At 42.3% G+C, this 21,778-nt stretch overlaps 1 protein-coding gene across 1 annotated transcript in view; it reads right to left on the bottom strand.

The window, feature by feature from the left end:
* The window catches only part of sntg1 (syntrophin, gamma 1), a 599,108-nt gene that overhangs the window by 94,343 nt on the left and 482,987 nt on the right, over window positions 1-21,778 (bottom strand). The window contains exons 4-7 of the mRNA XM_068032645.1: window positions 17,188-17,244; window positions 2,405-2,462; window positions 2,256-2,299; window positions 2,095-2,136 (exon numbers count right to left, since the gene is read on the bottom strand). Of these exons, the coding sequence (XP_067888746.1) occupies window positions 2,095-2,136; window positions 2,256-2,299; window positions 2,405-2,462; window positions 17,188-17,244 (201 nt within the window). The remainder of the gene's footprint in view (window positions 1-2,094; window positions 2,137-2,255; window positions 2,300-2,404; window positions 2,463-17,187; window positions 17,245-21,778) is intronic.

Here is a 21,778-nt window from a genome sequence, read left to right as displayed (position 1 = left end):
TGGGGTCATGAGGCCAGGTTGAAAATCTGGGAACAACCCCACCTCAGCCATTTGAGGGACTTGCCACATTTTTTTTGCACACAGTCAATTTACTGCCTGGCATCGAGGCCCCATCCTGTCAAAAGACAGGAGTCCTCCTTCAAAGGCTGCCAGCTAATTGGAGAGCTGGCAGCTCTTCAGTCTCAGCAGTACCACTGGGAATGGTGGCTACTGCTGGAACTGCAGCTGTCAAAAATGGCCACTGACCTCCGCACAAGGTAATTGGGATCGAGGGTTGCCGGGGCCAATCATGCAGCCCCCGATGAGGGGTAGGGGTTGGGTTGGTGAGGCTGGGGGGTAGCTGTTTCCACAGGGGTGGCCCTTGCCACCGGGGAGGGGGGGAGCCCTCCTTGGGCCACAGAGTACCAGATCAGGAGGACCACCCAAACCCCAGCCCCCAGGGAGACTTCCAGATTTGACTGGACACTCTCCCCATGTGGCGGGGCGGGGGGGGTGGTTGGGGACCACTAGAAGCTATTAAAATACCAGCAGCAGCAGGAAGAGGCTCTTAACTTGGCCTCAGGGTGGGAAGGCTGCACTCCACCTTGCCTACCACTGATAAAATTCCATGGCATTAGGAAGGCAATGGGGACTCCACCCCCAGCCTTTTCTTGCCATTTTATGGCCCTACCCCCCGCCTCCCAGCCCATCCTTAGAGGGCGGGTAAAATTCAGCTCTGGGAATATGACCCATTAACACTTACTGTGATGATATTGAGGCCTAAAGTAGACATATGGAGCACTTTCCCATGTCTAGTTTCAACAAGCTTGGGGGATTAGACAGGACTTCACAAGTGTCTGCTCCCATGTAAGCCAGTGGAGGATGGGTTGAGGTAGTGCCCAGAGGAAGTGTGGCTGAAAAAGGTATAGATGAGGCTGGCTACTGAATGTGGGGTCACATTCAACCCATGCTTTCCCCTTTCATGTACCAGAAATCAGGCAAACCAGCCAGCCACCACAGCAGTGGATGTGGTGGAACCAATTGTAGGGCTTGTGCTCTAGGTTGTCTACAGGTCAGATTGCAACAGATAGCAAATCACTGCCCCTTTGTGAATCTCAGTTTGTGATGGCAATTCTATTCAGAATTTCCTGGGTAGGTCTATAAACATGGCTGTTTGGGTAATGGAAAGTGCCTGCCTCTGATGTAAACACACAGATCATTTCATTCACCATCTTCTTCCACCTCCAAAAAGGAATGTAGAGGGGGCATGAATTTAAGCAATTTTTGTTCTAGCAACCAAAATCTTCACTTTCTGGACATAACTTGAAAGTTTCTGAACTTAACACCCACTATTTAATAGACTGCTATTTGTATCGTGAGATCCCATTGAAAAGAATGGGATTTTATGCTTTACTTCATCTCTGCCAAATCATAACGTGTGAGAAATTGTTACTCTTTATGTTGAGTTGGGATCAAGTAAAATAGATTCTCAACTATTTTCACCTTCCCTTGCCCATCCCTATGATTGTTCTACACATTTTTGAATTGATCGGAATTTCTACCCCATATTCACCAGATTTTGGGGTCACTGAGATACCCTTCCACATCATTATGTCGGGTTGTGAAGCTCTAAAAGTTGAATGTAGATATTCCAATCAGGGTTGGAAAGCATGATATTTTCCATGGTTTTCTCGACATAGTATCTGAGGCATATAACTGAGACAAACAGAACAGTAAATTAAAAAAAGAGGGTGATTTTCCACTTCAGCACTTCTGGGCACACTGAAAATGCATATCAGGATATTTCCTGTGATTTTGCATCCATTAAAATGAAGTGGAGTATTTCCCCTTATATTTGGTACTGTTTTTATTTTGGTAAATTGAAGTTCGTTGTGTCTCGGGATCACGTTGGCATTTTTGCCTCTGAGCATAAACAATGTTCCTGCCATGTGGAAGGTTTAAATCTGCTGACTGCTTAAGTGCTTATTTTCAGAAAGGATGACAGTTTAACACAGGTGCCAAAATGTATATGCATTTTTAGGTAAACTAGATTCTAATGGTGTCTTTTTACAGGAAAAGAAAGGGACAAAAATCAGAAATTCATTGTGTACTCACCACTTCTTCATGTTTGCAGTTCCTAACATTTATTCCATTTATCTAATGGTGCAGGGAAAGCAAAAAAGGAAGAAAAGATATTGCTGACAAACCTAAATTCACTGCAATTATCTGTGGTCAGCAGTAATAAGTTAAATAAGAAAACATTACTGTGTACACACCTGTAGGATAGCATCTCCGATAAACAGCAAGCCAGATAGGTCAGCTTTGTAAATAAGACAGGAGAAAAAAAAAATCCAATATCAAGCTACTTCATGTTGAGATCTAAAGGTCAAAACAAGAGAAAATTAATATGACAAATATGTCATACCTCTTTGTTCCTTTGAGATTTTCGATATAATGACTGGAATATTGTGTTCAGCTCCACCCTGAAGAAACAGGATTGCAGATAGGAAATGTCAGTAACGTTCTTCAATAATGAGTGATAATGCAGGTGCATTTACATGGGTAATTGGTTTTAATTATATTGTACAGTTTAAATAAAACCAGTGACATTAGATTGTAGTGGGAAGTGAATGAGACGAGATGTCTTGGGGCTTATTTCAATGCTTCTTTCAATTCATTTACAGGATGTGGATGTCGTTGGCAAGGCCAGCATTTAGTGCCCATCCCTAATTGGCTAATCCTATCAATGGATCATTACTGCCATTTAAAAATCTGGATAGAAGAATTCGATACAAATGTATTAAATTTTCCTAATATATTGTAGCACAGCACAATTTCCAAGCTTCTATTTTAATTGGGATTTTTGCAACAATGCTACATCCATTTCCCTCAACAATAAACGAGAAGGGCTGGATATGCTTTTGATACTCTAACATAATCTGTGTTACAATACGGAATGAAGATCACTCATGGTCTTTCCCAACAATTTGCTGCATTTACTTATCAGTGCTCTTGAGCGAATGGCTCAAATTGTCTCACAAATACTTTGGAAATCCCTGAGTCGATGGACTTGAAATGATCTTGAGCTATAAGTACATCATAACTGATTCAAAAATAATAATTAACAAGAAAATTGGAGTTATTCAAACATATATTTTTGTCGTGTTATTGGTTTCACTGAGGTTCAGCACTGTTGGAATGCATGCCATTTATATTTGGAAAACAATCTCATAAATTGAATGGCATCCAGACATATTAGGCAGGATTTTAAGAGCGAGGTCAGTGGCGAGCTCAAAGCCCGCTAACAAGCTGCCGCAATCTCCTGTGCAGCAGCTCATTTAAATAGCCAGGGCAGCCCATCCACAATCACGTGGAAGGGGCGTGCAGCAACGGCACCAGCCCTGCCAGTCAATTTGAATGTTTAAAGCAGTATCCCCCCAAATTGTATCCAATAAATTTCTAACGCCCCTTTCCCACCACTCCCCCAATAACAATTACATTAACTATTTGCCCTTTCCTCCCCCCCAAGACAGTTACCTTTTAAATCTGACCTTCCCCCCTCAAACTGTGCAAAGCTTGAAGTTCACCCCTTCCAACCATCCCGACACTCATGATGTTTATTTGACCCCGCCCCCACCTCCTACACTGAAAATCTTAACTCCTCCCCCCTCCCCACCAATGTTATGCTGGCTTTCCCTGGATGGGGAATTGAAGACGGCGGGTGTGCCGGCCGCCATGCCAACGATTGTGGCGGGCTCAGAAGATTTCAGGTAAGTTTATTTAAATCTTCATGTTATTCATTTAAATATTGAAATGCTGTTCCCGTTGCCCAGCGGCGGTGGGGCAACCATGGAGCCTCGCCGCTGCCGGGAGTATCAGGCTGGGCTTTCCCAGTGTCAGCCTCCGTAGCGGGCCGCTGCCGGACCCATATTGTGGCCCTCCTCCCGTCATGGAGCCCGACATCATGGGCTTGGTAAAATCCAGCCCATTGTTCTGGAATTTGCGGGCAGCTTTCCGACCGCAAAGAACTAGCAATATCTGTGGCATGGATTTCCTCTTTCCAAATGATATTTTAGAGTCATAGAGTTATACAGCACAGAAACCGGCCCATCGTGTCCGTGCTGGCCATCAAGCACCTACCTATTCTAATCCCATTTTCCTGCACTTGGCCACTAGCCTTGTATGCTATGGCGTTTCAAGTGCTCATCGAAATACTTTTTAAATGTTGTGAGGGTTCCTGCCTCTACCACCCCTTCAGGCAGTGTGTTCCAAATTTCAACCACTCTCTGGGGATGAAATTTTTTTTTCCTCAAATCCCCTCTAAACCTCCTGCCCCTTACCTTAAATCTATGCCCCCTGGTATTGACACCTCTGCTAAGGGAAAAAGTTTTTTCCTATCTACCCTATCTATGCCCCTCATAATTTTGTATACCTCAGTCAGGTCCCCCTCAGCCTTCTCTGCTCTAAGGAAAACAACCCTAACCTATCCAGTCTCTCTTCATAGCTGAAATGCTCCAGCCCAGGCAACATCCTGGTGAATCTCCTCTGCACCCTCTCCAGTGCAATCACATTCTTCCTACAGTGTGGTGACCAGAACTGTGCACAGTACTCCAACTGTGGCCTAACTAACGTTTTATACAGCTCCATCATAACCTTCCTGCTCTTATATTCTATGCCTCGGCTAATAAAGGCAAGTATCCCATATGCCTTCCTAACCATCTTATCTACCTGTGCTGCTGCCTTCAGTGATCTATGGACATCTATATCATCCTGTAATCTAAGGCTTTCCTCCTCACTATTTACGACACTACCAATTTTCATGTCATCTGCGAACTTACTGATCATACCTCCTATATTCACATCTAAATCATTAATGTACACTGCAAACAACAAGGGTCCCAGCACCGATCCCTGTGGTACACCACTGGTCACAGGCTTCCAATCGCAAAAACAACCCTCGACCATCACCCTCTGCCTCCTGTCACTAAGCCAATTTTGGATCCAATTTGCCAAATTGCTCTGGATCCCATGGGCTCTTACCTTCTTGACCTTATCAAAAGCCTTACTGAAGTCCATGAAGACTACATCAACTGCTTTACCCTCATCTACACATCCAGTCACCTCCTCGAAAAATTCAATCAAATTTGTTAGACATGATCTCCCCCTGACAAAGCCATGCTGACTATCCTTGATTATTCCCTGCCTCTCCAAGCGGAGATTAATCCTGTCCCTCAGAATTTTTTCCAATATTTTCCCTACCACTGATGTTACACTCACTGGCCTGTAATTACCTGGTTTATCCCTACTACCCTTCTTGAATAATGGTACCATATTCGCTGTCCTCCAGTCCTCTGGCACCTCTCCTGTGGCAAAAGAGGATTTGAAAATTTGTGTCCAGACTCCCTTGCCTTATATAGCAGCCTGGGATATATCTCATCTGGGTTTGAGTATGGCAACAAGTCAAGTGGATCTTCAGGCATTCAGTAAACAGTGATATCAGCAAGTAGCCAATCTCATTTATATTTTATTCTTTCTTTCTTTCTTTTGGGCCTCCTTATCTCGAGAGACAATGGATACGCGCCTGGAGGTGGTCAGTGGTTTGTGAAGCAGCGCCTGGAGTGGCTATAAAGGCCAATTCTGGAGTGACAGGCTCTTCCACAGGTGCTGCAGAGAAATTTGTTTGTTGGGGCTGTTGCACAGTTGGCTCTCCCCTTGCGCCTCTGTCTTTTTTCCTGCCAACTACTAAGTCTCTTCGACTCGCCACAATTTAGCCCTGTCTTTATGGCTGCCCGCCAGCTCTGGCGAATGCTGGCAACTGACTCCCACGACTTGTGATCAATGTCACACGATTTCATGTCGCGTTTGCAGACGTCTTTATAACGGAGACATGGACGGCCGGTGGGTCTGATACCAGTGGCGAGCTCGCTGTACAATGTGTCTTTGGGGATCCTGCCATCTTCCATGCGGCTCACATGGCCAAGCCATCTCAAGCGCCGCTGACTCAGTAGTGTGTATAAGCTGGGGATGTTGGCCGCTTCAAGGACTTCTGTGTTGGAGATATAGTCCTGCCACCTGATTATATTTTATAAAGAGTTAAATAAATGACATACACATGGGACTGAGGTAGAAGCTGAAATATCAAAAAACTATTTTAAAATTTCATTATTTTTACAAATGGGGAAATTTGATGTTCCACAAATATAAAATTAGCTTTTCAGGGCCAGAATGGTTTTTCAGCAGCAATTACTTAGTTACGCATTAAAAACCCAGTTACACCTCATTCACCAAGGTGTAACTTTTTCAATGGCTTTTATAGCGAAACGAATAGTGTAAAAGGGCAAATTTTCATCAGTTCAGTGATTTCTAATTGATTTCAGTCTGGGGGGACTGCAAGAGTGCATCTAATGGAGGAGCACAGGGTTATTAACAGCAACTTCTGCATTTCCACATTTAATAGCGCATGTGTGGATTATAGAAGTTGCTGTCAGTTTCAGAGGAGTTATGATTGTAAAAGCTGACAGTTTCACCATCATTGCTACTGAAAAATCCAGGTCATGGGGAGGTAGAGCAATATTAAAATTAAAAATCCCAGGTGCAGGAAGTGGATACATAAAGATTCTAGTTATTTAATATTTGCATCATTAATACATTTTTAACAACTGGGAGTCTAAATCCAATCTTGCAGAAATAAATCACGCTGCAGCCAAGCCACTTAAACCAGTCAGCAGCAGCGGAGTGAAAACTGACTTCAATGCAGGAAAAGTGCAATTTCCATTGATGGTGTTGGGGGCAGGACTATTTTAATTATCTTCTAACTGATTTTGGTGTGAATAACAGCAGAGCAACTCAAAAGTGCCAGGAAAATATGGAGTGGCATAATTAATGATGTAGGAAACCAAACTTAGGTATCCCCGACTTTAGACTGCTCCCTATCCGACCAAAAGATGCCCCCAAAACCTCTCTACCCACACATAACTGTGTGTCAGTGAGACTGCCCAATTTTCTGGAAGCTGGAAGTTGTTTGTAACTTGTTTGGAGCTAATGAGGCCCAACAATTAAGAGCACCATGGCTGCGTACCTTCGCAGGTGGTTGGGATACTAACAAAATGAATGATTTATCTCTGGAAATCCACTGGCAGTTAAAATCTCACCCCTTGCTTGTTTATGCATGTAAATGGGGTTTCACCCACTTCTAGTGAAATTACAGGGCTCACCAGAAGCTGTGAGGAATCTCTGAGCCTTTGAAAATCTTGTCAATAAAATAATTACATTTAATAATTGCACAGTGACAATGTTTGTACAGAATTCTTCAACACCTTGCCAGATTTTTTCATTCAATAATTAACAACATCTACTAATTACTATTAACCTCAGAGGTCTTCATTCTCAAAAAGGCATGGAACAGCTTAGATAAAACAAACAGGAGCAAGCTATCTAAGTGTGAAACAAAAACAAGAAATGCTGGAATCACTCAGCAGGTCTGGCAGCATCTGTGGAAAGAGAAGCAGAGTTAACGTTTCGGGTCAGTGACCCTTCTTCGTGTGTGACATTTGTTTTAAAGTGTTTTAAGTTCAAATTGGGGATTTTTTTGGGAAAGGTTTAAATGTCAATGGTAATAAACTCTGACTTCAGCTCTGCAGGAATTAACCTCCGATATATATTATTCATTTCATATTCTTGGTTTAGTTATGAGGCTTATTACCAAGATGACTTAACAAAATGAAGCCCTACTATCGTGAAATTTCATTTGAAATGGCAAAACACCTAGTTCAGAAAAGTGCATGTGGCATGGAACTCAAACCACTTGTTAGCCTGAATTTCACGGTTGTAATAATAGTGAGACTTTTAGCATTCACTGTTATTACAACTGTGAAACTGACAGAAACTTCTAGCATCTGCACAGGCGCAGTTAAATGTGGAGGTCCAGAAACTGCTGTCAATGATTCCCTGCTCCTCCACAGGGTGCGTTGTTGAAGTCCCTGCTGATGAAAATCTTAGAAATCATTTGATGTGATGTGGACTTCCACTTTTTACGCTATTAGTGTCACTGTCAAAGCACTTGAAAAAGTTACTACTTGTTTAATGAGGTGTCACTGGGTTTTTAATGGTGTACTAAGTGTGCTGAACAACCTCTCTGGCCCTGAAAAACTAATGTTATAATTGTGGGATGCCAAATTTCTCCATTATGATAAAACAAAATTCCATAGATTTTTAAAATAATAATTATTTTTAGAAGTTTTTTTATGATACTTCAGCTTCTACCTTAGTCCCATGTGTATGTCCAAATCTTTATTTTTCTCTCTGTAAAATGATTGAAAAGTGAAGGACATTCAGTGTTTTTAACTTTCTGTTTGCTGTCAGTGACAATTTTTGTTCCTGGATGCCAAAGATCCCCGGGATTTGACGCCAGATTCAAACTAACATTGGGAAAGGGGAAATCCATGCCTGAGTGATCGCTAGATTTTTGTGGGCAGCTTCAAGGTCCGTGGAAAGTGCTTTCACTTTGCTGCTCACTGCAAAATCCAGGCCATTGTTACGAAGGGGTGGTGCTGAACATCTACTTTAATATATATATATATATATATATGTATATATGTTATCAGAACAATATAACTGGTAGCTTGCTTAGCAGGTTTATCTAACTAAACCATACAGACTTGGAAGGTTCCAGATTTGATCCCTGGTTTATGCTGTATTATTTGATCTCATCTCAGGTCATAGTATTAGTGCTGCACCTTTTGATTAGGGAGAAGAAAATCGGAAAGGTTTGCCACTTCTGTTCACTATCCAACAGACCTTGCTGAATGTATATATGCGCAGATTTTGGATGGGAGACAGACTGAACATGGCCACGATGCTGTTTGAACTGAATAGTCACCCGGCTCACTCATACTAGCTACTTGGAAGGAATCTGATACCTGTACATCCAGATCTCAGCAACAAATCAAAGCCTTCATGAGAGGATGAGAGGGGAAAAAAGAAAATGATTGAAAAAATTGAGAAAATAAAAATAGCAGAAGAAGGATCCATATATAGACATTCTGGTATGTACAAATGAAATTTTCAGTGAAAGTGCAAACCATTCTGTGCACAGGGTAAGAGATATGGCTTGTCTAAGAGATAACGTGTGGGGTTTATTTGACAAAATTAGTGCCCAGATGTTTCTGCTTTAAGTCTTCATGTTAACATGGACTATTTAAATGGGCATTAAGAACCTATTAATCATTTTTAATGTGCATTGACTGCATTATTTCACAAACAGACAGAAAGAACATGTACACACATTGCGCCTGTTTCAGCTAAACAAAATAAGTGACAGCCATTTGCTGGTTCATTCATCAGGGCAATGCCTTGAACAATCAGAGTCAAGCTGCCTTGTTTAAATGTCAAACAAAGTTTGGCAGTTAACGGTCAGTCACCATAAACTGGTGCATTCTCCATGGCAACGCCTCTACCAATCAGAGTCCACTTGCCAACCAATCAGCATTCTCTTCTCATACAGTATAAAATTTGATGCTTCCCTTACATTGGTATTCTTGCCAATTGTGCTGATGAGTGCAAGACAAAAAGCTTTGACAAAATGTCTCTATCTTCAGCAATACTCAAGTTCTGTACTCTCAAACGACTATTTATTTCACAATAATCAATTGTAAATGATTCCTTAGTAAATGTTCAATAACGATGCAACAATTGTTAATACTTTTAGGAACACAGAAAGAGGAGGAGACCATTTAACCCCTCAAGCCTATTCTGCCATTCAAATTCATGGCTTATTTATGACCCACCTCCATATACCTGCCTTTGCCCCATATCCCTTAATACCTTTGGTTAACAAAAATCTATCAATCTCAAATTTAAAATTGATCCTGTATCAATTGCTATTTGCAGAAGAGAGTTTCAAATTTCTACCAGCCTTTGCATGTAGAGGTGTTTCCTAATTTTACTCCTTAAAGGTCTGGCTATAATTTTTTGACTGTATCCCTAACCAGTGAAAATAGTTTCTCCCTATCTACCTTGTCTGTTCCCTTTAATATCTTGAAAATTTCACTCGGTGTTCAAAATCATGAGTTCTGGACAGAGTAGATAGGAAGAAACTGTTTCCATTGGCGGAAGGTAAAGAACCAGAGGACACCGATTTAAGGCGACTGATTGGGATCTGGAATGAACTGCCTGAGAATGTGGCAGAGGCAGACTCAATCATGGCTTTCAAAAGAGAATTGGATAATTATCTGAAGAGAAAAACAATGCAGCGCTATGGAAAAAGGCAGGGGAGCTCTTGCAGTGAGCCAGCACAGACACGATGGGCCAAATAGCCTCCTTCTGTGCTGCAACCATTCTATGATTCTATAAAATTACCCCTTAAGCTTCTAAATTTAAGGGAATACAACCCTAGTTTGTGTAATCCCTCCTTATAATTTAACATTTGGTGTCCAGGTCCAATTCTGGTAAAACTCCACTGCACTCCTTCCAAGGCCAGTATATCCTTTCTAAGGTATGGTGCCCAGAACCATTCACAGTACTCCAGGTATGGTCCACCCAGGGTTTTGTATAACTGAAGCAAGACTTCTGTACCTTTGTATTCTAGTCCTCTAAATTTAAAGACCAGCATTCCATGAGCCTTTTTGATTATTTTCTGGTCCTGTTCATGACATTTTAATGATATATGTTCCTGGATCCCTAGGGGGCTTTGGACCTCCACTGTTTCTAGCTTTCCACTACTTTGAAAGCACCCTGTCTATCATTTTTAGGCCCAAATAGATGATCTTAGATTTGCATACCTTGAAATCCATTTGCCACAGTTTTGCCTATTCACTTAATCTTTTAATATATTTTTGTCATTTTCTGCTTCTGTCTATGCTGTTTGATGCCACCTATCTTTGTGTCATCAGCAAATTTGTGTATGTGGCTTTCTATCCAATCATCTAAGTTGTTAATAAATACAGTGAATAGTTAAGACCTCGACACAGATTATTGAGGGACACCACATTTTGCCAATTCGAGTACCTGCCCATTTTCCCTACTCTCCATCTTGTGTGTTCAGACAATTTCCTAACCAGGCCAAAGATTTGCTTTCAATTCCAGGAACTTCAATGCTAGCTAACTGTCTCTTAAGAGGGACTTCATCAAATGCCTTCTAGAAGTACATATAAATAACAAACATAGATATTCCCCTGTTCACTACCTTAGTCCCCTCTTCAAAAAATTCAATCTGGTTTGTCAGACATGACCTACCCTTTATAAATCCATGCTGGCTCTCTCTGATCAGCTGAAACTTTTCAAGGTGCACTGTCACTCTATCCTTAATTATAGACTCTTAACAATTTCCTGACAACAGATGTTAGGCCAACTGGTCTATAATTCCCTGGTTTCCCTCTGTCAGTTTTCTTAAATAGCAGAATGAGATGCACATTTTCCAATCTAAAGGAAGTGGTGGTGTAGTGGTAATGTCACTGGACTAGTAACCCAGAGACCCAGGCCACTGCTCTCGGGACATGGGTTTGAATCCCACCATGGCAGATGGTGAAATTTGAATTCAATTAATCTGGGAATTAAAAAGCTTGTCTAATGGTGACCATGAAGACATTGTTGATTGTTGTAAAAACCCATCTGGTTCATTAGCGCCCTTTAGGGAAGGAAATCTGTGGTCCTTACCTGGTCTGGCCTGAAAGTGATGCCATTCCCACAACAATGTGGCTGAATCTTAAAATACCCTCTGAAATGGCCTAGCAAGCCCCTCACTTCAAGGACAATTAGGGATGAGCAATAAATGCTGGCCTAGCCAGCGATGCCATATCCCACAGACGAATAAAAAACAATTCCCGAATCGAGAGAACTTTGGAAAATTATAGTTAGGGCATCTACAATGTTCTCACCTGTTTTCTTTAAACCCAAGGATGGAAAACATGTGGTCCAAGGGATTTGTCACTCTTTATTACTGTTAATTTGCTTACATTAATTTTGGTGAGTCCCTGCCCCTGATTCAGTCTTGTATGAATATCATCACCTGCAGTATATTGGTATTTGGTATCCATATTCACAGCTGATGTTAGCACATAAACAGACCCAAAATTACATAAGGTTCTCATACAAGATTAAAATGTATTCAAAATAATAGCACGCATCAGAGAAGCAATAATTTAATCTTCAGATAGGGTTCGTGGATTGAAACCAGGGGAGATCCATTACTTCCGATTTCTTGCATTCCTATATGGATAAAATCATGCCTTATTTTTGCATAAGGTATCTATAAATGAGGCAAGCTGGAGCAGGACATGACAATGCAGCTAAAATCCAAAATAGTGCTTGGTCCTGTCAGCATCATCTTGTATTTTCACTATTTTGGGAGGATGTTTTCTATTTTCTTTATATTTCTTCAGGGTAGGTTAGAATTTTTCAAATTTGTTCTCTGTTCATACAGATAATTACTGATTCCATTGTTTGCAAATCCCAGTTACAGTGTACTGCTGATTTAACAGTAAGTAAAGTTGCTGTAATTAAATTACAATTATTGATGGTTCATGTTTAAGATTATTATAAAAAGCATTTTCAGAACTTTTGTGAACTGTTTAAAAAAGATATTGCAGTATATTTCCCTCTACTTCCCCATTTTATACGGGAACTGACTTTTTTAAATCAACATTGACAGCTGGAAAATTGTTTTAAAATCAATGGGCTTAAAATCACCTTGTATAATAGTGCAACACAGGTGATATTCTTTTCCACTCTGTGCAATTATCTTTTCCAATAATTTCTAAAATGGGCGACTGATTTTATCATCATCTGTTCTGTGTTCTCACTCAAGACAAATTCCCCACCCCAACAATGGTCTTTATTGTAAGTTGGTTGTACTGTGTTTACATCTCCCCTGCACTTTTCCTACAGAAAGGTATTTTCAATACCCTTGTGCTGCTTGCCATAGGTGCACGTGCCTCATCATTGTTCAATGTTCCTCTGGGTCTTTTGCTGATATAATGCCAAATTAGGAAAGCTACAGATTGCAAATGATGCACAAGATCATTATTTTTAAAGGCACTTTTCTGATCCAGAAATAGCCACTAGATACTGCGGTATAAAAATGTGAATGACAGATGGTTCTATCTGAGCTTTACAGAAGATGAAGGCTGATTGAGTCATGTGCAATTCGCTACATCTGTTTCAAGCTGCATTAAACATCACAAGTGCCTAAAGCTCCCTTAAGGTCCTAATAAAGTCCTGAACTTGTGCCAACATACCAATTTTGCTTGGAATTACCAAAAATATCTTGTGAATCCAAAGAAAACATTTTAAAAACATACAGTGAAAGGTACAAGTATTATGGATTTGAAAAACTATGCACCAAAGATATTCGGGCAGATTTTAACTCACCGTTTGATGGAGCATGCTAACCACCCAGCCATTCCAGAGGCAAAGAGACCAGAGTTATATTGATGTTTGGGCCTCCTTGAAGTGGAACCAGTGATCTGTGGGTGCCAAACGGATGCCCTGAAGTAGCTCGCTGGTTTCAGGCCTGAGCAATTTTAGCTAACATCTACACGTAGTCAGGATGTGGAGAGGGAACAGGTAAAGAGTACGTGATGAACCCAGATTGGCAGCAGCCTGCACTATGGTTGTGGAACCAGGAGGAACACATCAGCTCCAAAAAATACAAACATAGGAATTAGGAGCAGGAGTAGACTACTCAGCCCCTCGAGCCTGCTCCGCCATTCAACAATGTCATGGCTGATCTGATTGTAACCTCAACTCCACATTCCCGCCTATCCCCAATAACCTTTTACCTCTTCGCTTATCAAGAATCTATCTACCTCTGCCTTAAAAATATTCAAAGATTCTGCTTCCACCGCTTTTTGAGGGAGAGAGTTCTGAAGACTCACGATCCTCTGAGAGAAAAAATTTCCCCTTATCTCTGTCTTAAATGAACGACCTCTTATTTATTAACAGTGACCCCTAGTTTTAGATTCTCCCACAAGAAGAAACATCCTTTCCAAATCCACCCTGTCAAGACCCTTCAGGATCATATATGTTTCAATCAAATCGCATCTTACTCTTCTAAACTCCAGCGGATAAAAGCCTAACCTGTCCAAGCTTTCCTCATAAGACACCCGCCCATTTCAGGTATTAGTCTAGTAAACCTTCTCTGAAATGCTTCCAACACGTTTACATCCTTCCTTAAATAAGGAGACCAATACTGCACACTGTACTCCAGATGTGGTCTCACCAATGCCCTGTATAACTAAAGCGTAACCTCCCTACTTTTGTATTCAATTCCGCTCGCAATAAACGATAACATTCCATTAGCTTTCCTAAATACTTGCTACCTGCATACTAACCTTTTGCAATTCATGCACTAGGACACGCAGGTCCCTCTGCATCTCAGAGCTCTGTAATCTCTCAGCATTTAGATAATATGCTTCTTTTTTATTCTTCCTGCCAAAATGGACAATTTCACATTTTTCCACATTATACTCCATTTGTCAGATCTTTGCCCATGCACTTAACCTATCAATATCACTTTGTAGCCTCCTTATGTCCTCTTCACAACTTACTTTCCTACCTATCTTTGTGGCATCAGCAAATTTAGCAACCATACCTTCGGTCCCTTCGTCCAAGTCATTTATATAAATTGTAAAAAAGTTGAGGCTTCAGCACTGATCCCTGCGGCACACCACTCGTTACATCTTGCCAACCAGAAAATGACCCATTTATGTCTACTCTCTGTTTCATGTTAGCTAGACAATCTTCTATCCATGCTAAAATGTTACCCCTACACCATGAACTTTTATTTTCCACAATAATCTTTGATGTGGCACCTTATCAAATACCTTCTGGAAATCTAAGTACAATACATCCACCGGTTCCCCACATGTTACTTCTTCAAAGAACTCCAATAAATTGGTTCAACATGATTTCCCTTTCACAAAACTATGTTGACTCTGCCTGATTACCTTGAATTTTTCTAAGTGCCCTGCTATAACATCTTTAATAATAGCTTCTAACATTTTCCCTATGACAGATGTTAAGCTAACTGGCCTGTAGTTTCCTGCTTTCTGTCTCCCTCCCTTTTTGAATAAAAGAGTTACATTCGCTATTTTCCAATCTAATGGAACCTTCCCCGAATCTAGGGAATTTTGGAAATTAAAACCAATGCATCAACTATCTCACTAGCCACTTCTTTTAAGACCCTACGATGAAATCCATCATGGCAGGGGACTTGTCAGCCGCAGCTCCAACAATTTGCTCAGTAACACTTCCATGGTGACTGTAATTTTTTTGAGTTCCTCCCTCTCTTCCATTTCCGATTTACAGCTATTTCTGGGATGTTACTTGTATCCTCCATGGTGAAGATTGATGCAACATACCTGTTCAATTCATCTGCCATCTCTTTATTTTCCCTTATTAATTCCCCAGACTCACTTTCTATAGGACCAATGGGCGGCACAGTGGCGCAGTGGTTAGCACTGCAGCCTCACAGCTCCAGGGACCCGGGTTCGATTCCGGGTACTGCCTGTGTGGAGTTTGCAAGTTCTCCCTGTGTCTGCGTGGGTTTTCTCCGGGTGCTCCGGTTTCCTCCCACAAGCCAAAAGACTTGCAGGTTGATAGGTAAATTGGCCATTATAAATTGTCACTAGTATAGGTAGGTGGTAGGGAAATATAGGGGCAGGTGGGGATGTTTGGTAGGAATATGGGATTAGTGTAGGATTAGTATAAATGGGTGGTTGATGTTCGGCACAGACTCGGTGGGCCGAAGGGCCTGTTTCAGTGCTGTATCTCTAATCTAATCTAATCTAATCTAATGCTCACGTTGTTAACTCTTTTCTTTTTTAAATATCTGTAGAAACTCTTACTATCTGTTTTTTTATTTCTAGCTAGATTTCTCTCGTACTCTAATTTTTCCCTGCTTATTAATCTTTCAGTTGTTCTTTGCTGCTTTTTATATTATGTCCAATCTTCTGACCTGCCACCCATCTTTGTGCAATTATATGCTTTTTCTTTAAGTTTGATACCATCTTTAACTTTTTTAGTTAACCACGGATGGTGGGTCCTACCCTTGGGATTTTTCATTCTCGTTGGAACGTATCTATTCTGTGTATTCTGAAATATCCCCTTAAATGTCTGCCAGTGCATCTCGATTAACCTATCCCATAACCTACTTTGCCAGTTCACTTTTGCTAGCTCTGCTTTCATGCCTCAGAATTGCCCTTATTTAAGTTTAAAAAAACTTGGGGCCATTTATGCAATGGCCAGCAGCAGGCCCTTTAAGCACTGATGCTTGGATTTCTCATTGGCAGCATATAAGTGTCCCTTAAAATTGCAATCTGGGTCCTAACTATGACATAGGACCTGAGTTCTATAACCCAGCGACTTATTGCCTGAAGCAGGCAAGTGTTCCAGCCACCCATGGGGAGGCCCCTTTTAAAGTATCAATAACACCAGAGCATTGGTGTTAACAGGTAGTAAGTCTACTGACCCCATTTTATGGACATTACTGCCTGTTAATGCCAATTTCGGGCAGTTAAAATTGGATTAACTTTCTCCTGACAAATGTTTCCAAGCATAAGGCTCAAAAAAGACTCAGATTGTTCTGCCTGTCAATTATAATGATAGAGCACTGAACACTCCACCAGAATATCTTGAAGCACATTTCCATCTCTACCAAATAAGTGGTAAACTGGTGGAACAGATTGTTCACCAGTTATAGAATCTAAAGGATTTTCAGTCTACTGAAATCCATGGGATGAAAGTCAGACGGGTTCGATAACAGGTGGGCAATGCACTCTGCCAGAGAATTGCACATACGCTGAGACAAAAATTTACTCCCACGATATTGAAAATCATTCTCCACTGACATCCTTCCACTTGGAAGGAATTATTTAAAATTTCAGCCAGTCTTCTGGGGAAGAATTGGAAAACTTTACTGGAAGGAGACCCTTCCCAGATCACTCATAGATTCTGGTTTGTGGGTTGACCAAGCTGTATGACTAGAAGGTTCAGTGGAGTATTTATTCGTACACCCCTGCTACTTACTTGACTGAGGAGCAGTCGTGAATAAAGGGGTCTTAGCTGAAAAATTATGCAAAGGAAATGAAGTCTAACTGGACAAATAGTTTAGAATTTTCTTGACAACACCAAATTTGGCAAGATTGCAAAAAATAGACTAGACATTAAATAAAAACCTTTTTCAAGTCATTAACAACAATTGAAAAAAGATACCTTTATACTTAGACCAAATCCACCAATTGTTTGTCTTCTGATTGTAACTGTTCTTTCCTATAAAAGGAGCATAATAATTTGGATTTTAGATAATGGATACACTGTAAGTTCAAGCAATCAAATTACTAAACAATTCTCACATCTTTTAAAATGTCAACTAACAGTCATTACTTCAGTGGAAGGTTCACAAGAATCTACAGAGGTATTTCACAAGTCCATACTGGTAGTAGGGAATCTTACTCTCTGGCAGTGGGAGTCTCACCTGCCAGCAATGGGGAATCTCACCCGACAGCAATGGGGAACCTCACCCGCTGGTTGTTGGGAGTTTCACAGGCTGGTGGTGGGGAATCGTACCCGCTGGTAGTGGGAAGTCTCACCTGCAGGTAGTAGAGAATCTCACTAATCGTGGAAAGAGTCAGAGTGATAAGCCTCCCACTGGCTGGGTGCACAGGAAAATTGGATAAAAAGGCACTCCAGGCGCTGCTTCACAAACCACTGACCACCTCCAGGCGCGTATCCATTGTCTCTCGAGATAAGGAGGCCCAAAAAGAAGTATATAGTCAGTCAGCTTTATCTGAAGAGGAATCCTGACCTTGTGAGGAGAAACTCAGTTCTCTCAGCCCAGAGTAAGTTAGAAATTAAAATAAAAGCAAAATAATGCAGATGTTGGAAATCTGAAATAAAAACAGCAAGTGCTAGAAATACTCAGCAGGTCAGACAGCATCTGTGGAGAGAAAAGCAGAGTTAACATTTCAGGTCAGTGACCGTTCATCAGAACTGTTCTGATGAAAGGTCGCAGACCTGAAACTTTAACTCTGTTTCTCTCTCCACAGGTGCTGCCTGACCTGCTGAGTATTTCCAGCACTTGCTGTTTTTAAGTCAGGAATTACTCAGCTGACAAGTTAAATGCGCCCACGAACAGGAAGATTTTGGTGTTTTTTTAAATTTTTCTTCTGGAGGACTAGCTGTAGTTAGTTGAATCGAGGTGCAATTCGACTACAACAGTCACTACATTTGTATGTTCACTTATTTGTAAAATAAAGCAGCTCAACAATTTGTATCTGGCCTCATCTCACTAAAGTGCTTCAGTCTATCTTTAGGAAATATTGGAGAATTGCATATGAAGGCACGTGTGAAAGATACAAGGGAAGATATTAGGTTGTTGAGCATCCTTTTTTTAGGCACTACACAGTTTCCTAATGGTGGACACTTCAGTGGGAAAGATGCCGACATCATCTTGGTAAAGGAGTTTGTGTGTGTACCTAATGATCAGCGGTAGCCTCAAGAGCAGGCAGATTATAACGTCAATCAGTGTGCAAGACTAATTTGATGCCAGCGCTACAGTTTTCAAATGCACGTTCTAGCCAAAGCCCTGTCTTAACCTCGTACAGCTCAGCACAACATTAAACAGCATGGAGGACCAACCCCCGCCATCAGTGTTACTTAAAGGGATCAAGAACTACTTATAGGTTAGTTGCTGGATTATTTATTCTGATTGCTGGTGCAATTGTACATGTTTTTGGAGCTTTTCTATACTTGCTTACAGTTTGACTAGTCTACAGGGAGTGGTCTGGCTGCTGCTGAGGTACTTCCTTGTTGATTTAAAAACTTGTGCTGGAACAAGTTACTTCCAGACATGGGTGGGGCTTCCAGTGGGAATACAGCATGGCTGGAAGAATAAAGAGGGGCCACGCAGGCCAGAACAAACTGCTGAAAAAGAGAAAAGGAAAAGGGGGAGAAAGGGTTTCAGCAGGAGGTCATATCTGCTGAGGGTCTTTGGGGAACAATTCTCCAACCTCAACTTCAGCGACAACCAATGCTTCAAACGTATTCACTTCACAAAAGATATTGTGGCCGAAATCTGCCAACTGCTGCAGCCACAAATACAACCCTCAAAGCAGGGCAAAGACCATTTTGCCAGTGGCTATCAAAGTGACTCTTAACTATTATGCATCTGGCTCCTTCCAGGCTGCTGCTGGAGATAGAAGCAACATCTTGCAATTTGCAGTACACTGCTGCACAAGGGGTGCCTCTGAAGTTCTCTATACACAGATAGTTTCATCACATTCCCTCTTGCCAGAGATAAGCAGGCGGAGTGAGCATGAGGGCTTGCACAGATTGCAGGCACCCCCATGGTGCAAGGTGTCATTTATTGCATACATATTGCTTTGTAGCATCCGCATGTCAAATCAGTCATTTTCCTGAACTGAAAATGATTTTACCCCTCATTGTGCAGCTGGTATGAGACTGCAGGCAGCATATCATGCAGGTCAATGCCAAGTATCCTGGTAGTAGTCAAGAATTCTTCTTTCTGCGGTGGTCCTCTGTGCCACCTGTATTTGGCTCACCATGCCAAGTCAAAGTCAGAGGCTGGCTACTGAGTAACAAGGGTTATCCACTCATGACATGGTTCATGAGTCTGATCTGGAACCCAGGCGCATGTGAACCCAGCACACATACAATGAGAGCCATGCAGCATCCGCAGCAATGCTTCTCCTGTCTGGACAGCTCTGGAGAAGTCCTGCAATACTCAGCTCAGCAGATTTCAAGATTTTTAATAGTGTGCTGCATGCTGCACAACCTTACCATGCTGAGGGAAAAGTCAATGCCACTCTCTGTCAGCTGAGATGCTGAGGAGCAGGAGCACAAGGCAGAGGAGGAGGTGGAGAAGGAAGAGGAGTGCAGTGGCTGTAGCATGGGTGGTGGAAGGATGCTGCCATCCAATTAAAGAGACTACAGACAGCCTTGGAGGATGCCCCTGAGCAGCTCTGGGCCAAGAAGGCTCAACTTCAGACGGCATCATCTTGCCATGGTTAACAGAAGTCTGAACTGGGTGGTTGACAGGCAATAGCAATGGCACTGGTAGAGTGGCATCGTTGGGAGCATGAGTGCTGTAATTTGAGTGAGGAGAGCAGGCTTGTGCTCCATGGAGCTACTGCCACTACCCCAGGGTAATGCCTCAGAAGATTGATAGAATGCTGCGATGGCCTGGAAAGTTCCCTTTGTTCATGATGGCAGCACTCTGAGCATTCAATGGAGAACTCAGATCTTTGATGGAAACTGCCCTGCAATGGAAGCTGTGACATTGACCACAGATGCTGCATCATGGTGGGTTCCACAGGTATGGTGCTGTGGGTGGCCAATTGTTGCATGTTGTAAAGATTAGGCTCCAGGCTTTGTGAAAAGCCCTGTGTCAAATTGTTGCTGGACCTCTCCATGCTCCTTGACATTTTTCCCTACCCTGGCTCCTGCACACTTGTGCCCAGTGTCTCACCATGTCCAGATCCCTCCTCTATCCTAGTTTCTAAAATAAACACAGTGTCATTATCTGAGCTCGTGGCTGTGACTGTAAGGTAAGTAACACTGTCTCTGCATCTTCACTGTCTTCTTCCTCTTCCTCGACTGATGGGGGACAGTCCAGTTCTTGGGTATCTGAAATGAAAAAGGGATAAGTTTTGGGTTTTGTTGAGGGGAGAGAAGAAAGTAAGCAGTGCATGCTGACACCATTTGCAGCTTCTATGTCGGAAGAGATCATGTGATGAGGGAGAAGTGGGATGAGAGAAAGAGGATCAGATTTGCAGATACCCTCATCATCAATCCCTAAAGCTTCACCAGTGGCCACAGCTTCAGTGATGTCCCTTCATATGATAGCCAGCATTGTCTCCTTCATGAAGGTTAAAATATGCAGTTCTCCTCCAGTTCTTCTCCTCTGCCTGCTGTTATATGTCACCTCCTCCTGCAAGAAATAGGCTAGTATATCATTGAATGTCCTACAATATGTTTGGGTGATGTAGCTTTCATAGTTGAATAGCTGCCAGTCTGTGCAGTTTAGGGTGTGAGGTTCACAACAGTGCTAAGTGTGAAGGTATGGTAAGGAATATGAATTTCAGGATTGAGTAATGATGGATAGAGATGATTGGGGTGTAGATAATTGATAGGTGGATGAGGTAAGTGGTGTAGTTGGTAGGATCTGCCATTTGAAGATGAACTCACTCATCTTGACTGGAATTTTATCGACACAGCCGATGAGAGAAGGAGGAAGCCAGGGCAACCACTCCTCGGCCGTTTGTGGGACCCCCCCCCAGGCCACATTTTTCTGGTGTCCAACAACTAACTGGTTGCCACTCGGGCTCCCCTCCCATTAAACGACATTCACCCACCCTCAGGAGCTGCTAGCCAGTGGGAGGGCTAGCAGCTCATCAGTGCCACAGGCAGTAACCACTGCTGAGGCTTCACCTGGAAGAGAGGACACCTTGGATGCAAGCTTCCCTCCCAACCAGGTAAATGGGGTTTGGGGGTGCCAGAGATGGGAGTTGGTGAGGGGAGGGGGTTACCACAGGGGTGGCCATTACCACTGTGGGGCTGTTCCATGGGCCACACAGTTCCCAAATAGGATAACCCCCCCCTCACCCTGAGTCTGCAGTGAAGTCGCCAGGGTTTACCAGGTGGTCTCCCCATGCAACGGAGGGCCCACCGGCTGCTCGTAAAATGCCAGCAGAGGTGGGAAGAGGCCCTTGATTTCTCACTTAAGTGGCTCAATTGACCTCTGGGCAGGAAGGCTGTCCTGCACCTTCTCCACCACTGATAAAAT

This window comes from Heterodontus francisci, chromosome 5, assembly GCF_036365525.1.
Source record: "Heterodontus francisci isolate sHetFra1 chromosome 5, sHetFra1.hap1, whole genome shotgun sequence".
In the NCBI taxonomy this organism is placed as follows: domain Eukaryota; kingdom Metazoa; phylum Chordata; class Chondrichthyes; order Heterodontiformes; family Heterodontidae; genus Heterodontus; species Heterodontus francisci.
This window is presented reverse-complemented; position numbering and strand designations above follow the sequence as displayed.